The following is an 18101-nucleotide window of genomic DNA, read 5'->3' as shown; positions in this document are numbered from 1 at the left end:
AACTATATTTATTAGTGTTATGGATTGAATTGTGTCCCCCCCCCCCAAAAAAATTCATATGTTGAATATCTAAACTCCAGTACTTCTGAATGTGACCTTATTTAATTAGTTAAAATGAGCTCACTAGGGAGGCCCCTAATCCAATATGATTGCTCTTCTTATAAACAGCAGAAATTTGGACAAAGGCAGACACACACAGAGAGGATACAATGTGAAGAGACACAGGGACAAGACAGCTATCCACATGCCCAGGAGAAAGGCCTAGAACAGATTATTGCCCCATAGCCCTCAGAAAGAACCAACCCTGCCAATATCTTTCTTTCGGGCTTCTAGCCTTCAGAACTGTGAGGCTAAATTTCTGTTGTTTAAGCCATCCAGTCTGTGGTACTTTGTTAAGGTAGCCTAGCAAACTAATATGACGAGTATTACTTTCTTATAGATGGTAATAGAAATAGGGAAATTTCTCTGAGAAGACTCTATCTGACTGTCAAATGCTGAGCCTGCACTGTTTTCTAGTGAATTTTTAAGTTTTATTTCAGTTGGTGGCTTCATGCATTACTTTATCGAAGCACATGAGGCAGTGGTTCAAGTAAGCAACCTCCAGTTACCAAGTCAAGGTGGTCGAATCCTATGGATGGGAGTACGGGATCACAGCCACTGGGGCGCGGGCTGACAAGAGGAGCTGGCCTGAACTTCCGGACCTTTGGGCCTTCCAGGAGAATTGGATCCCAGCCACACCAGGAGCTGAAGCCATAGCCTCAAAGCCTGAGAAGAGTGTGGCATCGTCTGTCTTTATCACCATGGCACCCCCGCACCGTGATGTAGCTGTGGTTGAGGAAGGGAGGCAGATGGTTTGTGAGGCCTGGTGTGGCCTCCCCTGGGAGGCTCCTGTTCCCATGAAGGCACCCGGAGCTGGTTTACAGGGGAAGCCCAGCCCCTGGGCACCCCCTGGCAGGGCTGCAGTCACAGTGCCAGCTGCACCTCTGCAGCTCTCCAATAAAGGATGCTCACTCCCTCCTCCTGACCTGGACCTCGTCCCACCCCCACCACCGCCCCCTCTGGTGCTCCTGCCTTCTGAAAAAGAGACTCCTGTTCCAATGAGGGCCTCACTCATTGCAGACTTAGAGCAACTGCACCTGCCCCTGCCCCCACTCCGACCACAGGCCCCGGCAGAAGGACCTTCAGTCCAGCCTGGACCCCGTCCCCTCAGGCCTGGGGAGGAAGAGCTTTCGCCTCCCCCAGCAGAGCCTGCTGAGAGATAGTCGTCCACAGACATCTGTGCCTTCTGCCACAAAATGTGTCCCCCTAGGAGCTGACTGTGGAGGCCATGAAGAGCCGTACCATGCCCAGTGCTTCACGTGGCACACCTGCCTCCGCCAGCTGGCTGGGCAGAGCTTCTACCAGGATGGGGGATCCCTCTGCGAACCCTGCTACCAGGACACGCTGGAGAAGTGCGGCAAGTGTGGCAAGATGGTCTGGGAGCACATCATCAGGGCCCTGGGCCAGGCCTTCCACCCCTCCTGCTTCATGTGTGTGACCTGCGCCCGGTGCATCGAAGATGAGAGCTTTGCCCTGGGCAGCCAAAACGAGGTGTACTGCCTGGACGACTTCTATAAGAAATTTGCCCCCGTATGCAGCATCTGTGAGAATCCCATTATTCCTTGGGATGGGAAAGATGCCTTCAAAATCAAGTGCATGGGAAGAAACTTCCATGAAAATTGCTACAAGTGTGAGGACTGTAGGATTCTCCTGTCTGTGGAGTCCAGGGACAAAGGCTGCTACCCCCTGGACAACCGTCTCTTCTGCAAGCAGTGCCACATGAAACAGAGTGCTGCTGGGTGCTGCTGAGAGCGCCGCTGGGTGTTGGGCAGTGAGGGGACCACTAGCCCTGGCTGGGGCCCATTCCTAACTTGGTTTCCCTTCCTGATCTGCTCTTGCACTCTTTCCTTCTGAGCTTCCATGGGGACCAGCCTGTCCAGGACACAGCGGGGCTGAGCGCCCCCAGAACTTCCACTCTACCCTCTGGGCACCAGAAGACTCCTGGACCATGAGTGTCACCCCCAGAATTCCCTGCTGGCCCCACCCCTCTCCCAGGGGGAAGGTCGGGGGAGTCTGGCCAGGGGAACTTAGACCACTAGTATTGACTGTAGCTGTCTGGTAGGGGTGCCAGGAACAGTCTGGCTTGCAGGGTTGAGCCATTTGAGGAAAAACTCCAAGATCCCTTAAAAAGTGCTTTTTAGGCTGTCCACGGTGGCTCATACCTGTAATCCCAGCACTTTGGGAGTCCGAGGCGGGCGGAGAAGCATTTTCCACATTCAACCCTGCCAACCGATGTCCCACAGGACATGCCCTTATTCGAGCTGCTTCTTTTGATTCTGCTTTTATATTAAAGGGTAGAAATGGAAATGGGAGTGTGAAGGCAATGCTGCTCCTGCCTAGGCTCCACTAGCGGGGTATGAAGAAGTGAAGGAATGGGTGAACAGTAAGAGGAAATATTGCTTCTCTTGTTCTGAGGCCTTCAAAGATTCTAATAGGCCTCTTCCCACTTCCCCTGCATTCCCTTGCTCAGAGCAATACCCATGTTCCTCATCTATCACCACCACCTCCATAAGTACTTGCAAGGCCGCGACACCAGGCCCACTCCGATCATCACTACTGGCAGCACCTGGAATCCGTCCCCTCTTCCTCCACCACTACAATTTCTACTCTTCCTCCTCTATCATACCAGCTCTAAATTTAGACCCAGTAGGAAAAAAAAAAGACCTGGACATACCCATATTTCCAAACATACAGGGGCCATTAGGATATACAAAATATTATAGTATCTGTCCCTCTCCCCAACAAAAGTTAAGGTGTTTGCTCCCTGACAACCCCCTTCTTTTCTTGTACTCTTGTCCCAGGTAAACCAAGTCCTTACTGTTTGTCACATCTCTGAGAAAAAATTCTGGTATGGTAAGATTATTTTTGTTGTTCACCCCTTATCTCACCATACTCATTCCAAGAAGATGTCCAGATCTTTCCCCTGCCTTATCTTAGGGGAGGTTTATGCTTTCGGCCTGTATTTGGTTTTCTTTAATCCTGGACATCTTGACAGAATTATGCTGACAGAAGAGTGACTTAGAAAACAGAAAGAAAAGGAGATTTCTGCTCATGATACCTAAGCACCCCTTACTCTATGCAAAGACCCCAGAAAGAAGGCACGGACCCACAGGAGAATGGCTACATGGTGCATGTAAGGAGGCTGGACCCTAGGCATCAAGGCTTCCACCATCAGCAGACATTTCCATCTCCCACTGGCCCCAGAGCAGCAGAAATGCCCACCTTCAAGGTACTATGTGGATTTAGACAATGAGTGTAGGGGGAACTCATTGTCTAAGTCCACACAGTACCTTGCCCCCATTCTTGGGTAACTCCTTAGAAGAGGAGGGGCCCTCCAATAGTGAATGAGATTGAACTTTTCTTCACTTCAGTGGGATGAAGGGCAGATGCGGATTTAAGCTGCCACCTCTGAGCAAACCTGCCCTGAGATACACACTACACAGAAGGCACAACAGTCAAATGAACATTCTTTATTACCAGTTAGGACCAGAAAGTCCCTGACAAACATTGATTTTGGTGAGCTGGGTGGGATTTCATTGGGAAACTCAAGGACATCCTCAGCTTGGACTGAAGGCAGATCTAACCAACCACCCCTGGGTTCCCACCCTGGCTCCTTCCTTGCCTTGCAGCAGTTGCCTTGGGCAAGCCTGCAGAGAACACACCAAAGAGGGAGAGGAGGGGGTCCTGGGGTGTTCCCAAGAGTGCTTGCCCCAGTCTAACTCTATTTTTAACTCAAGAGAAACACCATCCATAACCTGGTACCCCCAATGTTTGTCCTTGGAATCCATTTTGTTCTTCATCCACTGTTGACTGAAAAGGGACTTGGGATGGGGGCAGCCAGAGGCTGAAAGCTAGCGTGTGCAGTCAACACTCCCCAAAGCACTGTTTTTCTTCAAGACACCCCAGGTTTTTCATGCAGGCTGGTAGGCAACCAGGAAAATAACTATCCCTCTCAAAGGAAGAAGTCAGCAGAGGAAATCAGAAAAGCTCTCCCTGCATTTCCGTGAGGACACTTTCCCAAACTTTGTCACTGCTCATTTATCTCACCTGAGACCAATGAGACGAGCAGTTTGGTTACTCAAGACCTTTCGTAAGGGCTGGGCATGGTGGCTCACAACCACTTGGGAGGTTGAAGCAGAGGATCACTTGAGCCCAGGAGTTTGAGGCTGCAGTGAGCTATGATGATCATGCCACTGCCCGCCAGCCTGGGCGACAAAATGAGACCTCATCTCTCAAAAAAATAAAAAACAAAAACAAAACAAAAAACCTTTCATGAGTCTCTTTTGCATTGGCCCCAGAACCACAGAAATGGATCTGGATGTTACTTCAATTGGTTTTATCCAAGGTCACGCTATATGCAAGGCAAAGAAGACATCCCTGATCTAATTTGTATGCCAAATTATGCTCTTTCCTATCTTCTAACAAAACTCATAATAAAAGATTATGCTGTGTGTACCAGATAATAACATATAAGTCTAGCTCCCAAAATGTACTAGACAATAACTATTTCTTTAATGAATTAAATGAAATTAATTAAAGTTGCTATCACCTACAGAATTTAACACTACAACCCCCTAAACTCTTTCCCTAAACTTTCATTTAATAAATTAAGTGAAATTCATCAAAGTTGCTATCATCTATAGAATTTAACACTACAACTCCCCAAACTTTTCTAAGTTAATTCCCATACCAATGAAAGAATTCAACTCTACAAAAACAATTTTCTTCTTCCTTTTTCCCCTAACCAGTGTCAAATTATCTCTTCTTCCCTGACTTCCTTTCACCCTTCTTGGCTGCAGCCAGTTGGGGTCTCAGTGAGGTGTGGGTCCATCAGAATTGAGGTGTTACTTCTTTTGGCTTTGGCAGATCTTCTAATGTCACAGGTTCAGCTTCTTCAGAAACAAGCAACTTTGGTGGGGCTAAGACACAAAAACAGGACTTCACCTGTAAAACTAATACAACAAAAAGAAGCAAAAATCAACACTGCAGGAGTTTCAAAAGGAATGACAGCACTTGCAAAGAAAAGCGGTGTTTCTAAAATACAACACAGCCTGTAACTCTAAAATCACATGGCTGCTCCCAGCCAAATACATAGCATTTTCAGGAAAAGGAGGTTAAGAAAAAAAAAAACAGAAAATGGTTGATTTAAAACAGGCTTTATAACTTCAGCTTCTCCAGGGTGTCAACCAATTAGTATCAGCCAACCAGAATCTACCACCTGAAAAAGTTGACTGCAATTAGGAGAAATCCCCTAATTAAAGACTGAATGTTATACTCAGAAGTAGTCTCTCTTTATTCAAATAAATGAATAAAATAAGAAAATAAATACATACATATTTATATGTGTGTATACTCACAATGATAAAAACTACTTAATTTGGGTAATAGAATAATGGATTATTTAATTTTCTCTACAATTTTGGTTTCAAATTTTCTGTTAAGTAAATCAGTTACTTTTTTTTTTTTTTATCAGAATGGGGTCCTGGGAAATTGATTTCTCTTTGGAGTGCTTCTATCTTACTTACCTTCCTGAAATCAATGAGTTTACACTGGGTCAATGCTGCCATTCTCAACTGGCATACGGACTCTCTTGCATTTATAGCAGGCCTTGTGCTGTGGAAAATTCAAGGCATTACACCATGGGCAGGTCCAATTCACTGGGCTGGAGCATGAGGCAGGCTTCTGTTGCTGGGATTCTGAGGCCTTTTTCCTTTTTCGTTGCTTGACCTTCTGCCCCTGAGGCTGGTGTTTCCATGGGCTACTTTTCACACCATGGCTCTTGCTGTCCTCCAGAGGGGTTTCCTGGGGCCTCTCCTGATCTTCCATCTGGCTGTGGCTCTTGCTAAATCTCAGCAAGGCTGTGCCCTGGGGAATCACTGGATCTTTCTTCAGGCTGTAGCTGTTGCTGTCCCCCAGGGGGACCATCTCCTGGTGTACCACTGGATCTTTCTTCAGGCTGTGGCTGTTGCTGTCCCCCAAGGGGACCATCTCCTGGTGCACCACTGGATCTTTCTTCAGGCTGTGGCTGTTGCTGTCCCCCAGGGGGAACATCTCCTGGTGCACCACTAGATCTTTCTTCAGGCTGTGGCTGTCGCTGTGCCCTAGGGGGACCATCTCCTTGGGTGTCACTATATCATTCTTCAGGCTGTGGCTCTTGCTGTCCCCCAAGGGGACCATCTCCTGGTGCACCACTGTATCTTTCTTCAGGCTGTGACTGTCGCTGTCCCCTAGGGGGACCATCTCCTTGGGTGTCACTATATCATTCTTCAGGCTGTGGCTCTTGCTGTCCCCCAAGGGGACCATCTCCTGGTGCACCACTGGATCTTTCTTCAGGCTGTGACTGTCGCTGTCCCCTAGGGGGACCATCTCCTTGGGCATCACTGGATCTTTCTTCAGGCTATGGTTGTTGCTGTCCCCCAGGGGGACCATCTCCATGGACATCACTAAGTCTTTCTTCAGGCTGTGGCTCCTGCTAAACCCCAGGGAGGCTGTCCCCTGGGACACCACTGAATCTTTCTTCAGGCTTTGGTTGTTGCTGCCCCCCAGGGAGACCATCTCCTTGAGCATCACTGGCTCTTTCTTCAGGCTGTGTCTCCTGCTTAAGATCAGGGGAGCTGTGCCCTGGGGCACCACTGGATCTTTCTTCAGGCTATGGCTATTGCTGTCTCCCAGGGGGACCATCTTCTGAGGCATCACTGGATCTTTCTTCATGCTGTGACTGTTGCTGTCCCCCAGGGGGACCATCTCCTTGGGTACAACTGGATCTTTCTTCAGACTGTGGCTGTTGCTGTCCCCCAGGGCGACCATCTCCTTGGGCATCATTGGCTCTTTCTTCAGGCTGTGTCTCCTGCTAAATGTCAGGGGAGCTGTGCCCTGGGGCACCACTGGATCTTTCTTCAGGCTATGACTGTTGTCCCCCTGGGGGACCATCTCCTGGCACATCATTGGACCTTTCTTCAGACTGTGGCTGTTGCTGTCCTCCAGGAAGACCATCTTCTGGGGCATCACTGCATCTTTCTTCAGGTGGTGGCTGCTGCTATCTCCCAGGGGAACTATCTTCTGGGGCATCACTGGATCTTTCTTCATGCTGTGGCTGTTGTTATCCCCCAAGGGGACTATCTCCTTGGGCACAACTGGATTTTTCTTCAGGCTGTGGCCGTTGCTGTCCCCTAGGGGGAATATCTCCTTGGGCATCACTTGATCTTTCTTCATGCTATGGCTGTTGCTGTCCCCCAGGGAGATCATCTCCTTGGGGACAACTGGATCTTTCTTCAGGCTGTGGCTGTTGCTGAACTCTGGAGGAGCTGTGCCCTGTTGCATCACTGGATCTTTCTTCAGGCTGTGGCTGCTGCTGTCCCCTTGGGAGGTCATTCCTTGGGGACACTCAGAACCTTCCTTTTGGCTGCAGCTTCTGTTATCCCCTGGGTGATATGCCCCCTGGAAATTCTCAGGATATCCATCCTGGCCATGGCACCTCTGGTCCCACAGAGGGGCAGTCTCCTCCAGGGACCCCACTGTGGCCCAAAGACCAGGTGGATAGATCCCCGCAGGAGGCATCTGTGGTGCAACTGCTGCTACTGATTCCATTACTACCCGAGGTGGTAGAGGTGTTGAGTATGGCAGTCCCATTGGTGAAGGCACATGGAATGGGACTGGATGAGGCACCTGCATTGGCAGAAGGGGTTGCATGCCCTGGACCCAGCCACTCTGGGGTTCAGGTGTGTAAAACATAGCTGTTGGGGCTGCTATCTGGGCTTCCGAATGTGGCATTCCCAGTGCCTCTGTGGCCACCGCCTCACTCTGTTCTGCATTTAAAGTGCCAGCCACAGGCCCATACTGGCCAGCTTCTGGACCAGGTACAAAATCCTGAGGCATCGGATAGACCTGCATGGATCTCTCAACTTCGCGCAGCCTCCCGCATAACCCATCACGCTCATTCAGCACCTGCTGCAGGGCAGCCTGCGTGAGGTGCAGCTGTGTTGCCGCCTCCTCATGCTCCAGGCGCAGCTGCTGCAGCTGGGAGGTTAGAGCCCAGGAAGTCGCCTGGTTCTCCTCCACATGCCCTTGCAGCCGCCGAACCTGGCACAGCAGCTGCTCCCGCTGCCTCGCGGCCACTTGCACGCTCAAAGCCAATGCGCTCCAGGTGCAGGCCCTCTTGATGGCGTGCGGCACCTGTGGGTCGACCACAATGGCCCGAAGCCGGTCCTCCACCTCGTTCCACGGCCGCGAGCGGAAGGCCACGTAAAAAGCTGGGCCGCCGCCGTTCCTGAGGACTTCATTGTTGATGAACCTGATCACATCATTGTGGCGGAAACCGCTGGCATGGTCCCCAAAATTCATCGCCATGGCGGCTGCGGCCTAGTAAAGCAGCTGCCTCACGGTGTGTCGCCTCGGCTGCCGCCGGCGCTTCCGGTACAGGCTGCTGCCACCAACCAGTCTGCCCCTCACCTCCCCTTTCAGTCTTACTTTACTCTTTGCTCAGTCCTGGCCTCCTCCTTGGCCTCCTTCCTCCCTCACTCTCTTGTTCTCACAAAGAGAGAAGCAGGTCCACCTCGCCACACCGAACCCTACCGGCGACTCTGCGACACATCACAGAGAAAAGCCGAGTCATGCCGCAAGGCCGGCTGGGACTAGCTTCCTTTGGGAAGGCACGTCCTGAATGGAGAATCGCCAAGTGGCTGAGCTGGGAACTGCAGTGCGCCCAGAGAAGGAGAGGGTAGGGCAGGTTTTTTGGAGATGATAGAGTGGCTATTTGCACACCCGGAGTGGAATGGACCCCCAAACACACACACACGTACATACACACACACACACACACACACACACACACACACACACACACACTTCTGCTCTGAAAGGGAAGGTGGGTTAAAGGAGCTCAAAGACCTTCTGGGTGGCGTTGGGGGACTGGAAGAGTAGGGGGATGTAGGTGTAGATGGAAGAGAATAAAGTTGCAAGGCTCCCAGTTCAGGGAAATGAATAGGGTACAAGCTGGTGGAGTAGACGCCCTTATTGGGCCAACAGTGGGAACCAGGTTCAGTTGTATACCCTGTACATGAGTGAAGTGAGAGGCTGGCAGCTGTTAGAGGGATTACAAGATTCAAACCACTGGTGAAGGCTAACCAGGGACACTAGAAAAAGCACCACTACCATGGCTGAGTGGATAAGGCAGGAAGGGAAGCCAGACCAAGATGTTCTGGGAAGACAGGGAGCTATCAAAAAACAGGAGGTCACTACTAGGATGCATGACCTGATTCGGTGAAAAGGAGAAGACATTTCAGAGCTTAGCCTGGTCAACCCAAAAGGAAGAAACTGAAGCAAAGTTAATATAAGTAGTGAGTTTATTTGGGCCAAATTTGAGGACTGTAATGTCAGAGTATAAATTTAAGTTGTCCTAATATATATACTCCAATTGACAGTTACAAGTAGTTTTTAAGAGAGAGTTCTTGAGTTATTTATTCAAAATTTACCTTAAAATAGCATAAACTGTTAATTGACTATACACTATTATTTGTGTTACAAATTTTAAAAACATAAAGATAATGGGTAAGACAACTTGTCAAAAACAAAATGACTTTAAATAATTGCCCACAGACATGGATACAGAGGATATGATTAAAGTCCCATACTCATGTCTCTCTGGGACTATATACTTCACCTAGTTCAGACTGCTGTAAGATATTTTTGTTTCCTCAGCATCCTGAAATGGAATGCTCTGATGAATGATGAGAAAATGTGTGTGAACATGTGTGAGAAAAGTGAATACTAGTAAAGATGTTGGATCTCAGATGTTTCTGAGGGCTTTCAAGAGGATACCAAAAGCCATATGAAGAAATTTTCTATTATGGTGTGGGGGAAGGAAGGCTGCTGTTTGTTCAGTTCCTTCTCTTATACCTCTCAGTAGCCATACTGTCCTGAAGCCTCCCGCATAGTTCCTGCCTCACTCACTCTAACAGGAAAGATTTTTCTCTTCTCAACTTTAAAACTAAATTCTTTACCTGTGGTTTGGATACCAGCCTCTCCCATCTCCTCAGGGAGTTTGATCCATTCATAGCGCTCCATTTTCTTCTCTGTTTCAGTCTCTTCCTCTTCACTGGCTCCTTCCCATCACAGTATGAGTATCTTCAAATTTCTTTCCCCACCCGGTAGTACAAGTTTCTTTTAACTTGACCTTTCTGTAGACTTTGACTCTTCTAACCAATCCCTTTTTGAAATTCAGTCCTCTCTTTTCTTCTGTGACACCAAACTCTACTGATTTTTTTCCCCTCTAGCTGCTCCTTCTTAGTTTCTTTATGCTGCTTGCTGTGCTTTCATTCACCTTTTAAATACCGGTGTCTTCCTGAGTTTTGTCCTAAGATCCCTCAGACCTCAGACACCCTCCCTTATTCCAGAGACTCTCTCTGTGTGATCTCATCTATTCTCTTGTTATAAGCTATCATATTAATTGCTAAAGATTTCCAAAATTTTATGTATAGTCGTGCTTTGCCCCTCCAACTTGAGACTCACCTAGCCAAAAACTTCCTACAAACTTTCACATGAATCTTGCATAAAAGCTGTTTTCTCCACAAGTCCTAAACTCATCAATACTACTTTGCACAAATAGCTTGTCAAGTTTCTTAACATTTCTGAGGATCCACTTCCTTAAAGAGTTGTTGCAAAGACGAAATAAGAACATATATGTTAATACTACTTTCGTCATCACCCATATTACTATTAAATAAAATGAGACTTAAACTGGAGTTTGAACAATGGGTAGGATTTAGATGAGGACAGTGAGGAGGAAAATTAACCTAAAATTGATAAAAGATGTTTCTCTATTATTTATCAATTGGCTGGTTGGCCAAGATTTGTACCAGGTCACCCTGTTCTGCCATATCCAGTTGAATTGTATTTCTCAATTCACTGGACAACTGCCTCTTGTGGTTTCATTCCATTATGATTTTAGAAGCTGGTATCTGGTCCCCCACCTACCTGCCTTCTATTTTTCAGCTATTTCCATGGATGCTCTTTGCTAGAGCTGCACATCTGACACCACCAAGGAGACACCATGTGTGTGCTGGCATTTGTGATATTTCCAGGATCTATGTTGGCTTCTCGGTACTGAAAGCATCATCTGCCTCTGATTAGAAATGAAATATAATTTCTATATTTGGAATATACCGAAATATGAAAACACATATTAAGAGGATATAATTATGAGGGTAAATGATTTTGTATATAATAATATCTTCTTAGTTTAGCAATGGAAAAATTTAATGTAACTCAGAAATATGTTTAAAAACTTAATGTATTTATCACTCTATATAGATAAACAGATAACAGCTTTCCCTGAAAATAGTATTTTCATACTTGGATGGTTCAACTTGTCAAGTGTTGAATAAATATAAGGAGCAGAACTGTTTTTCTAGACATATAAAAAGGCACTCAGGTGTAAGAGAAGCAGTTATCAATATTGCCAGCTCTAATTTTCAGATTGGCGCTAATCATTGTTGCATATTAAGTGAAGGTAGAAATGATTTCCTATAAACTAAAACTAAAGTTGCTCACCAATTCTTTTCTGTAGTCTTTTACATATTCATCTTATAAGCAATAATAATGGTGCTAATAAAAAGTTTTTCTTCCGAGTTTTTTATACAGTAATAAATAATGAATACCTTCTTAGCGCTTACGATGTGCTAGGCCCTGTGGATATTTTGTATGCATTATCTTATGCAAACATCACCACAACTGTGTGAGTTAAGTAGCAGTATTACTTCCATTTTTGAAATAAGTAAATTGGGGCTTAAGAGAGTGAAATAACATTTACAAGGACCCACAGTTAGCGTTTTAATTCTAGGAAGCCAGAATTAAAACCTGATCAAAATCCATGATCTTAAGATTAAACTCTACAGTCAGAATGGCACATTTCCTCATAACTCTGAGACTCTAACAGAATCAACATACTGTAGACATGATAATACATGTGCAAAACTTATACTGAACAAATATGTCTTTTAATCCAAAGCCAAAAAGAGCAAAACTTGCCTATAACCTATTAGGTAGCCCAAATGTATCTAAAAAATGAGTCAAATGAAGAGGAGTGATCAATTTGAAACATAGAAAATGGGAATCAGAGAGTACAAATTGAAACTGGTATTACAAACCTTTCCAACATAAAAGATGTTCTAGCCAATGGATAAGAACATTCCAGTCCTCTAGCCAGATCTATCCCTGCAGTGATAGACGCATTAAGCCACAAAAATTCCATGACCAATATCTATGAAAATCACTCAAGCAAAATCCCAGTTTTTCTCATTACATGTTGACCTATGTCTCTTGATAATTATATGTTCCAGTATAACTTATAATTATGGAGGAAACTCAGTGATCATTATCCTACGTGCTGCAGTCTTTTTGACAGTTATGTTTATTGAAAAAGAAAAACAAGACAACACTCAGATTTATACATTGATCCCTTTTGTATTAAACTGCTGTAAGCTACTCTCTCAGAGACTGGTATCATTTAAGTATCTGACCAAATTGAGCATCTTACTTATGGAACTGAGGAGCATACCCTGGAATGGGGTATCCGTTCTAAGGTACATCTACCTTACCAGACGACTCTATGTCATGATTCACAAAGTCACAGGTTTACTTCCTTGACCTAGACCGATCAAGGTAATCATTATAATTTCAGAGAGGATCAAATATATGATGTTATTTGTAACAGTTTTCATTTGTTTGAAGGCCCTTCAAAATAGCTGAAATTACAAATAGAAGTATACCTCAGAGATACTGTGGGTCTGGTTCCAGACCACTAAAATAAAATGAATATCACAATAAAGCAAATTACACAAATTTTTTGTTGCCCTGTGCATATAAAAGTTATGTTTATAATATGCTGTAGTCTATTAAGCATGCAATAGCATTGTATAAAGCAATGTATATACCCTAATAAAAAATGCTTATTGCTAAAAAATAAAATGCTAGCAATCATCTGAGCCTTCAGTGAGTAATACCCTTTTTGCCAGTGAATGGTATTGCCTCAGCACTGATGATGGTGGTGGCTGAAGGGTGGGGTGCCTAGGGAAATTTCTTAAAATAGACAGTAATAAAGTTTGCTACACGAATTGACTTTTCCTTTCATGAAAGATTTCTCTGTAGCACACAGTGATTTTTCATAGCATTTACCCACGGTAGAATTTCTTTCAAAATTGGAGTCAATCCTCTTTAACCTTGCTGCTGCTTTATCAACTAAGTTTGTATAATATTCTAAATCCTTTGTTGTCATTTCAACAATGTTCAGAGCTTCTTCACAAGGAGTAGTTTCCATGTCAAGAAACCACTTCCTTTGCTCGTGCATAAGAAATAGTTTTTCATCCATTAAAGTCTTATCATGAAATTGCAGCAATTCAGTCACATCTTTAGGGTCCACCTGTAATTCTAATTCTCTTCTGTTTCCACCACATCTGCAGTTACTTCTTCCACTGAGGTCTTGAACACCATAAATTCATTCATAAGGGTTGGAATCCACTTATACCAAACTCCTGATAATGTTGGTATTTTTACCTCCTCCCATAAATAACCAATGTAATTCTAGAATTGTGAATACTTTCCAGAAGGTTTTCAATTGACTTAGATCTGACCCATCAGAGGAATCACTATGGCAGCTATAGCCTTACAATATGTATTTCTTAAATAAGATGTAAAAGTAAAAATTACTCCTTGATCCATGGGCTGCAGAATGGATGTTTTGTCCGTGGGCATGAAAACAACATTCACTTCCTTGTACATCTCCATCAGGGTCCTTGGATAATCTGGTGCATTGTCAAGGAGCAGTAATATTTTGAAAGGAATCTTTTTTTCTGAGAAGTAGATCTCAACAGTGGACTTAAAATATTTGGTAAAACATGTTGTAAACGGATGTGCTTCCATTCAAGCTTTGTTGTTCCATCTATAGAGCATAGCCAGAGTAGATTTAGCATAATTATTAAGGGACCTAGGATTTTCGGAATGGTAAATGAGCATTGGCTTCAATTCGAAGTCATCAGCTGCATGAGCCCCTAACAAGAAAGTCGGCCTATCCTTTGAAACTTTGAAGCCAGGCAGTGACTGCTCCTCTCCAGCTATGGAAGTCCTAGATGGCATCCTTTTCCAATATAAGATTTTGTCTACATTGAAAATCTGTTTAGTGTGGCCACTTTCATCAATGATCTTACCTACATCTTCTGGCTAACTTGCTACAGCTTCTACATCAACACTTTATGCTTCACCTTGCACTTTTATGTTATGGAGATGACTTCTTTCCATAAAACTCATGAACCAACCTCTGCTAGCTTCAAACACTTCTTCTGCAGCTTCTTCACCTTTCTCTGCCTTCGTGGAATTGAATAAAGTTAGGGCCTTGCTCTGGATTAGGCTGTGGCTGAGGGGAATGTCATGACTGGTTTGATCTTCTATCCATGCCACTGAAACTTTCTCCAGATCAATAATGAGGCTGTGTTGCTTTCTTATCATTCATGTGCTCACTGGAGTAACACTTTTAATTTCCTTCAAGAACTTTTCATTTCTATTCTCAACTTGACTATCTGTTTGGTGCAAAAGGCCAGCTTTCAGCCTATCTCAGTTTTCGACATACCTTCCTCACTAAGCTTAATCATTTTTAGCTTTTGATTTAAAGTGAGAGATGTGCAACATTCCTTTTACTAAAACACCTATAGACCATTGTCATTTATTAATTGGCCTCTCTATTACGGAACAGAGAGACCTCAGGAGAGGAAAAGAGAAGGAGCAATGGCCAGTAGGTGGAGCAGTCAGAATCCAAACATCCTTTATCAATTCAGTTTGCCTTCTTATGTGGGTGCAGTTTGTGGTGTCTTAAAACAATCTAAATAGTAACATGAAAGATCACTGATCGCCATAACAGATCAAATAATAAGGAAAAATTTTGAACTATTGTGAAAATGACCAAAATGTGACATAGAGACATTAAGTGAACGCATAATGTTTGAAAACTAACACTGATAGACTTGCTTGATGCAGAGTTGCCGCAAATCCTGAATTCATGAAAAAAAAAAAAAGAAAAAACTCACAGTATCTGTGAAGTACAGTAAAGTAAAGTACACTAAAACAAGGTATGCCTGTGGTAGCAATTGTACAAAAAATAAAAGTTTGGTTACATGGTGTAGTACTGCCAACATTCTACTAAAGCAATACACCTCCATTATGTTCTTCCACAAGAACTGACCTTGTATTTGTAATGAGCATTACACTTAATTTTAAGTCACTGTAATACAATACTATTGCTTTTGAGCCACCTATTTCAGTTATCATTGGTAATATTTGTAGTGGCAAGCTTGCTGTGTTGTATTTCCAAGAAGAGCTTTTTTTATTCCACCCCTTCTGTTGTTCTGCTGTTTTTCTCTCATTATTCATTGTCAGAGAGCTAGAGATATTGGATTACCCTTCCCAGATTGTGTTTTAATTTGGCAAAAAATTAAGATGCATACACAAAAAATTAAGATGCATACAGGGGCCATCCCTGCCCCTGTAGTTGTATGTCAGTAGCACAAATTATGAGTGATATTAATCCATTTGGTATCAACAAAGACTACATTACAAATGGTCCTACAGGTATATGTTATGATTAAAAACATAAAAAAATTCCTTTGCCGTCTATCAATTTCACAAGTTAATAATGTTCTCACAAATAACCTTTTTAAATTAACAAATATTATAGATCTGCAACTCACAAAATTATCTAAAAAATGAGTTTTTTCAATTTGTATCATGTTTTAGAAATTAGAAATTCTTGTGCTCCTCTGTCTGCTGTTTGTAAAAGAAAGGGAGAGAACATCCTTCTATTTATCCTAAATTTTACTATCTTAGTATCCCACTCAATCCTCAATTTCCTGGATTCTGGATCCTATACACATTGCTCTACCATGTTTGATCTCGCGAAGGTTGCAAACTGCTTCCTAATTGTAAGATCCAAGGGAGATTATTTTCAATCTGGATCTTCTGATTGACTATGGTACTGATAATCACTCTCTCTTTTTTAAACTTCTTGACTTTTGAACTCCAGGAAATCAAACTCCTCTAGTTAACATAGCATATCTCCAACCATTCTTTTTCGGGTTTTTTTTTTTTTTTTTTTTTTTATGAGCTCCTGTTCTCGTATTTGCTCAATAAATAGTGATGTTCCCCAGAGTCAGTGTTGTTCCTCTGATCGTCTCACTTTACACCTTTTTCCACGTGATCAAATTTATGCTCAAGTTCTCAAATGTTACCTATATGCTGATAACTCCTACACCTATATCTCTAACCTATGTCTCTCATTCAGGCTTAAGACTTGTACTAAACTATATGCTGAATTCCTCAAATGACTCACAGGAACCTTAATGGCACAAACTGAATTCATCTTTACATCCCATATCACATCCTATCCTGTTCCTGTAAGGATGCATTGTCTGTTGCCATCATCCACCCAATTACCAAAACTAGAAATTTTAAAGTCATATAGCCTCCTCTCTCTCTTTCCCTGTCCCTATATCCAATTAGTGGCAATGTCCTCCTTTATATTCCTTTTTTTTTTTTTACTTTAACAGCTGTACTATCACTACTCAAAGAAACTATCAGCATTTGCCTAGAGTATTATAACACCCTTAATGTCTTATTTAAGCACTTCACAATTTTCCCTGTTGGCCTTACCAATCTAATTTTTATCTACTCCCTTATCAAATGCTACATTCAAACCGAATGCCAAATTGCTTATAATCCCTCACACGTCTTCTTGTTTCTCATGCAATTGGCTTTGTTTCTGCTGTCTTCTCTGCCTGGTTTCAAACACTCTTTACCTGGCTAACTTCTTTTAATAATTTAATATTCAGTTTAGGTGTCATCTTACCTAGGAAGCATTCCTGATATCTGCACATAAGGCCATTTCCTACTATTCTATAAACCAGTCTATTCTATCTTGTTCTTCTTTGTATCTCTAGCATTTAACGCAGTACCTGTTACACAATGTATGTGTATTGAGTGCAGGAACATGAAAGGTAACTCCTGGTTATTACATGCAGATTTGATGAACAACTCTAAACTCTTTCCTCTTTTATAATGTCTAGCCTTCATTTTCCATCTTCTCAGATAAAATAATCCTACTTTTTTTAATTTTTATTTTATTTTGAGATGGAGTCTTGCTCTGTTGCCCAGGCAACAGTGGTGCAATCTCGGTTCACCGCAACTTCTGCCTCCCGGGTTCAAGTGATTCTCCTGCGTCAGCCTCCTGAGTAAATAGGACTACAGGTATGTGTCACCACGCCCAGCTAATTTTTTGTATTTTTTAGTACAGATGGGATTTCATCGTGTTAGCTAGGATGGTCTCAATCTACTGACTGTGTGATCCAATCACCTCTGCCTCCGAAAGTGCTGGAATTATAGGTGTGAGCCACCGCGCCCTGCCAATCCTACTCTTTATAGTCTACTCTTGAAGATCTTTCTCCTTAATTATCCTTGTTACTTGTTACTTGTTAAGTTTAGATCTTCTCCAGTTCAAACAAATCTTCTAGATATGCGAGTAAATCCCTAATTTTGTGTACAAAGTAGAATATTGTATTTTTTACGTTAATATACACCACGATTATGCTCATTACTTTTTGACCCTTTGACTACAGTAGCATGCTAAGTTGATGTCTTTATGACAATCAGAAACTCACTAAATATTTAATAAATATAAATAATATAGTACAACAAACAAAGATAACCAAAAACATGATCCCTACTCTCATGGAGTTTGCATCTTGTTTTAAAGATGAAAGAGGTGGACATAGATAATAAACAAAAAGCATACAGCATGCATGACAAATGCTATAAAGAAAATATCACAAGTGGCTGTGAAATATAGTACTTGGGTCCCCAGAGACGCAAATTTAGATAGACTCAGAGCTTCTCTTTATAGATGTAAGCTAGATAAACTGATAAACTAGAAACCCATTAGCCTATGAGCATAATTTAGATTATTTTCC

General features: G+C 43.3%; 1 protein-coding gene and 1 pseudogene across 1 annotated transcript; one reads left to right on the top strand and one right to left on the bottom strand.

The window, feature by feature from the left end:
* The first annotated feature begins 550 nt into the window (after positions 1-550).
* Positions 551-1848, top strand: LOC104660753 (annotated as a pseudogene).
* A 3795-nt stretch (positions 1849-5643) lies between these two features.
* Positions 5644-8445, bottom strand: TEX13C (TEX13 family member C). The gene has a single exon (XM_010361195.2). It carries the CDS (start codon positions 8443-8445, stop codon positions 5644-5646), a length of 2802 nt encoding a protein of 933 aa, XP_010359497.2.
* Between the last annotated feature and the right edge of the window lie 9656 nt (positions 8446-18101).

The sequence above is a fragment of the Rhinopithecus roxellana genome, chromosome 7 (assembly GCF_007565055.1).
Source record: "Rhinopithecus roxellana isolate Shanxi Qingling chromosome 7, ASM756505v1, whole genome shotgun sequence".
NCBI classification, from domain to species: domain Eukaryota; kingdom Metazoa; phylum Chordata; class Mammalia; order Primates; family Cercopithecidae; genus Rhinopithecus; species Rhinopithecus roxellana.
The sequence above is the reverse complement of the archived record's forward strand: the minus strand, read 5'-3'. Positions and strand labels throughout refer to the sequence as shown.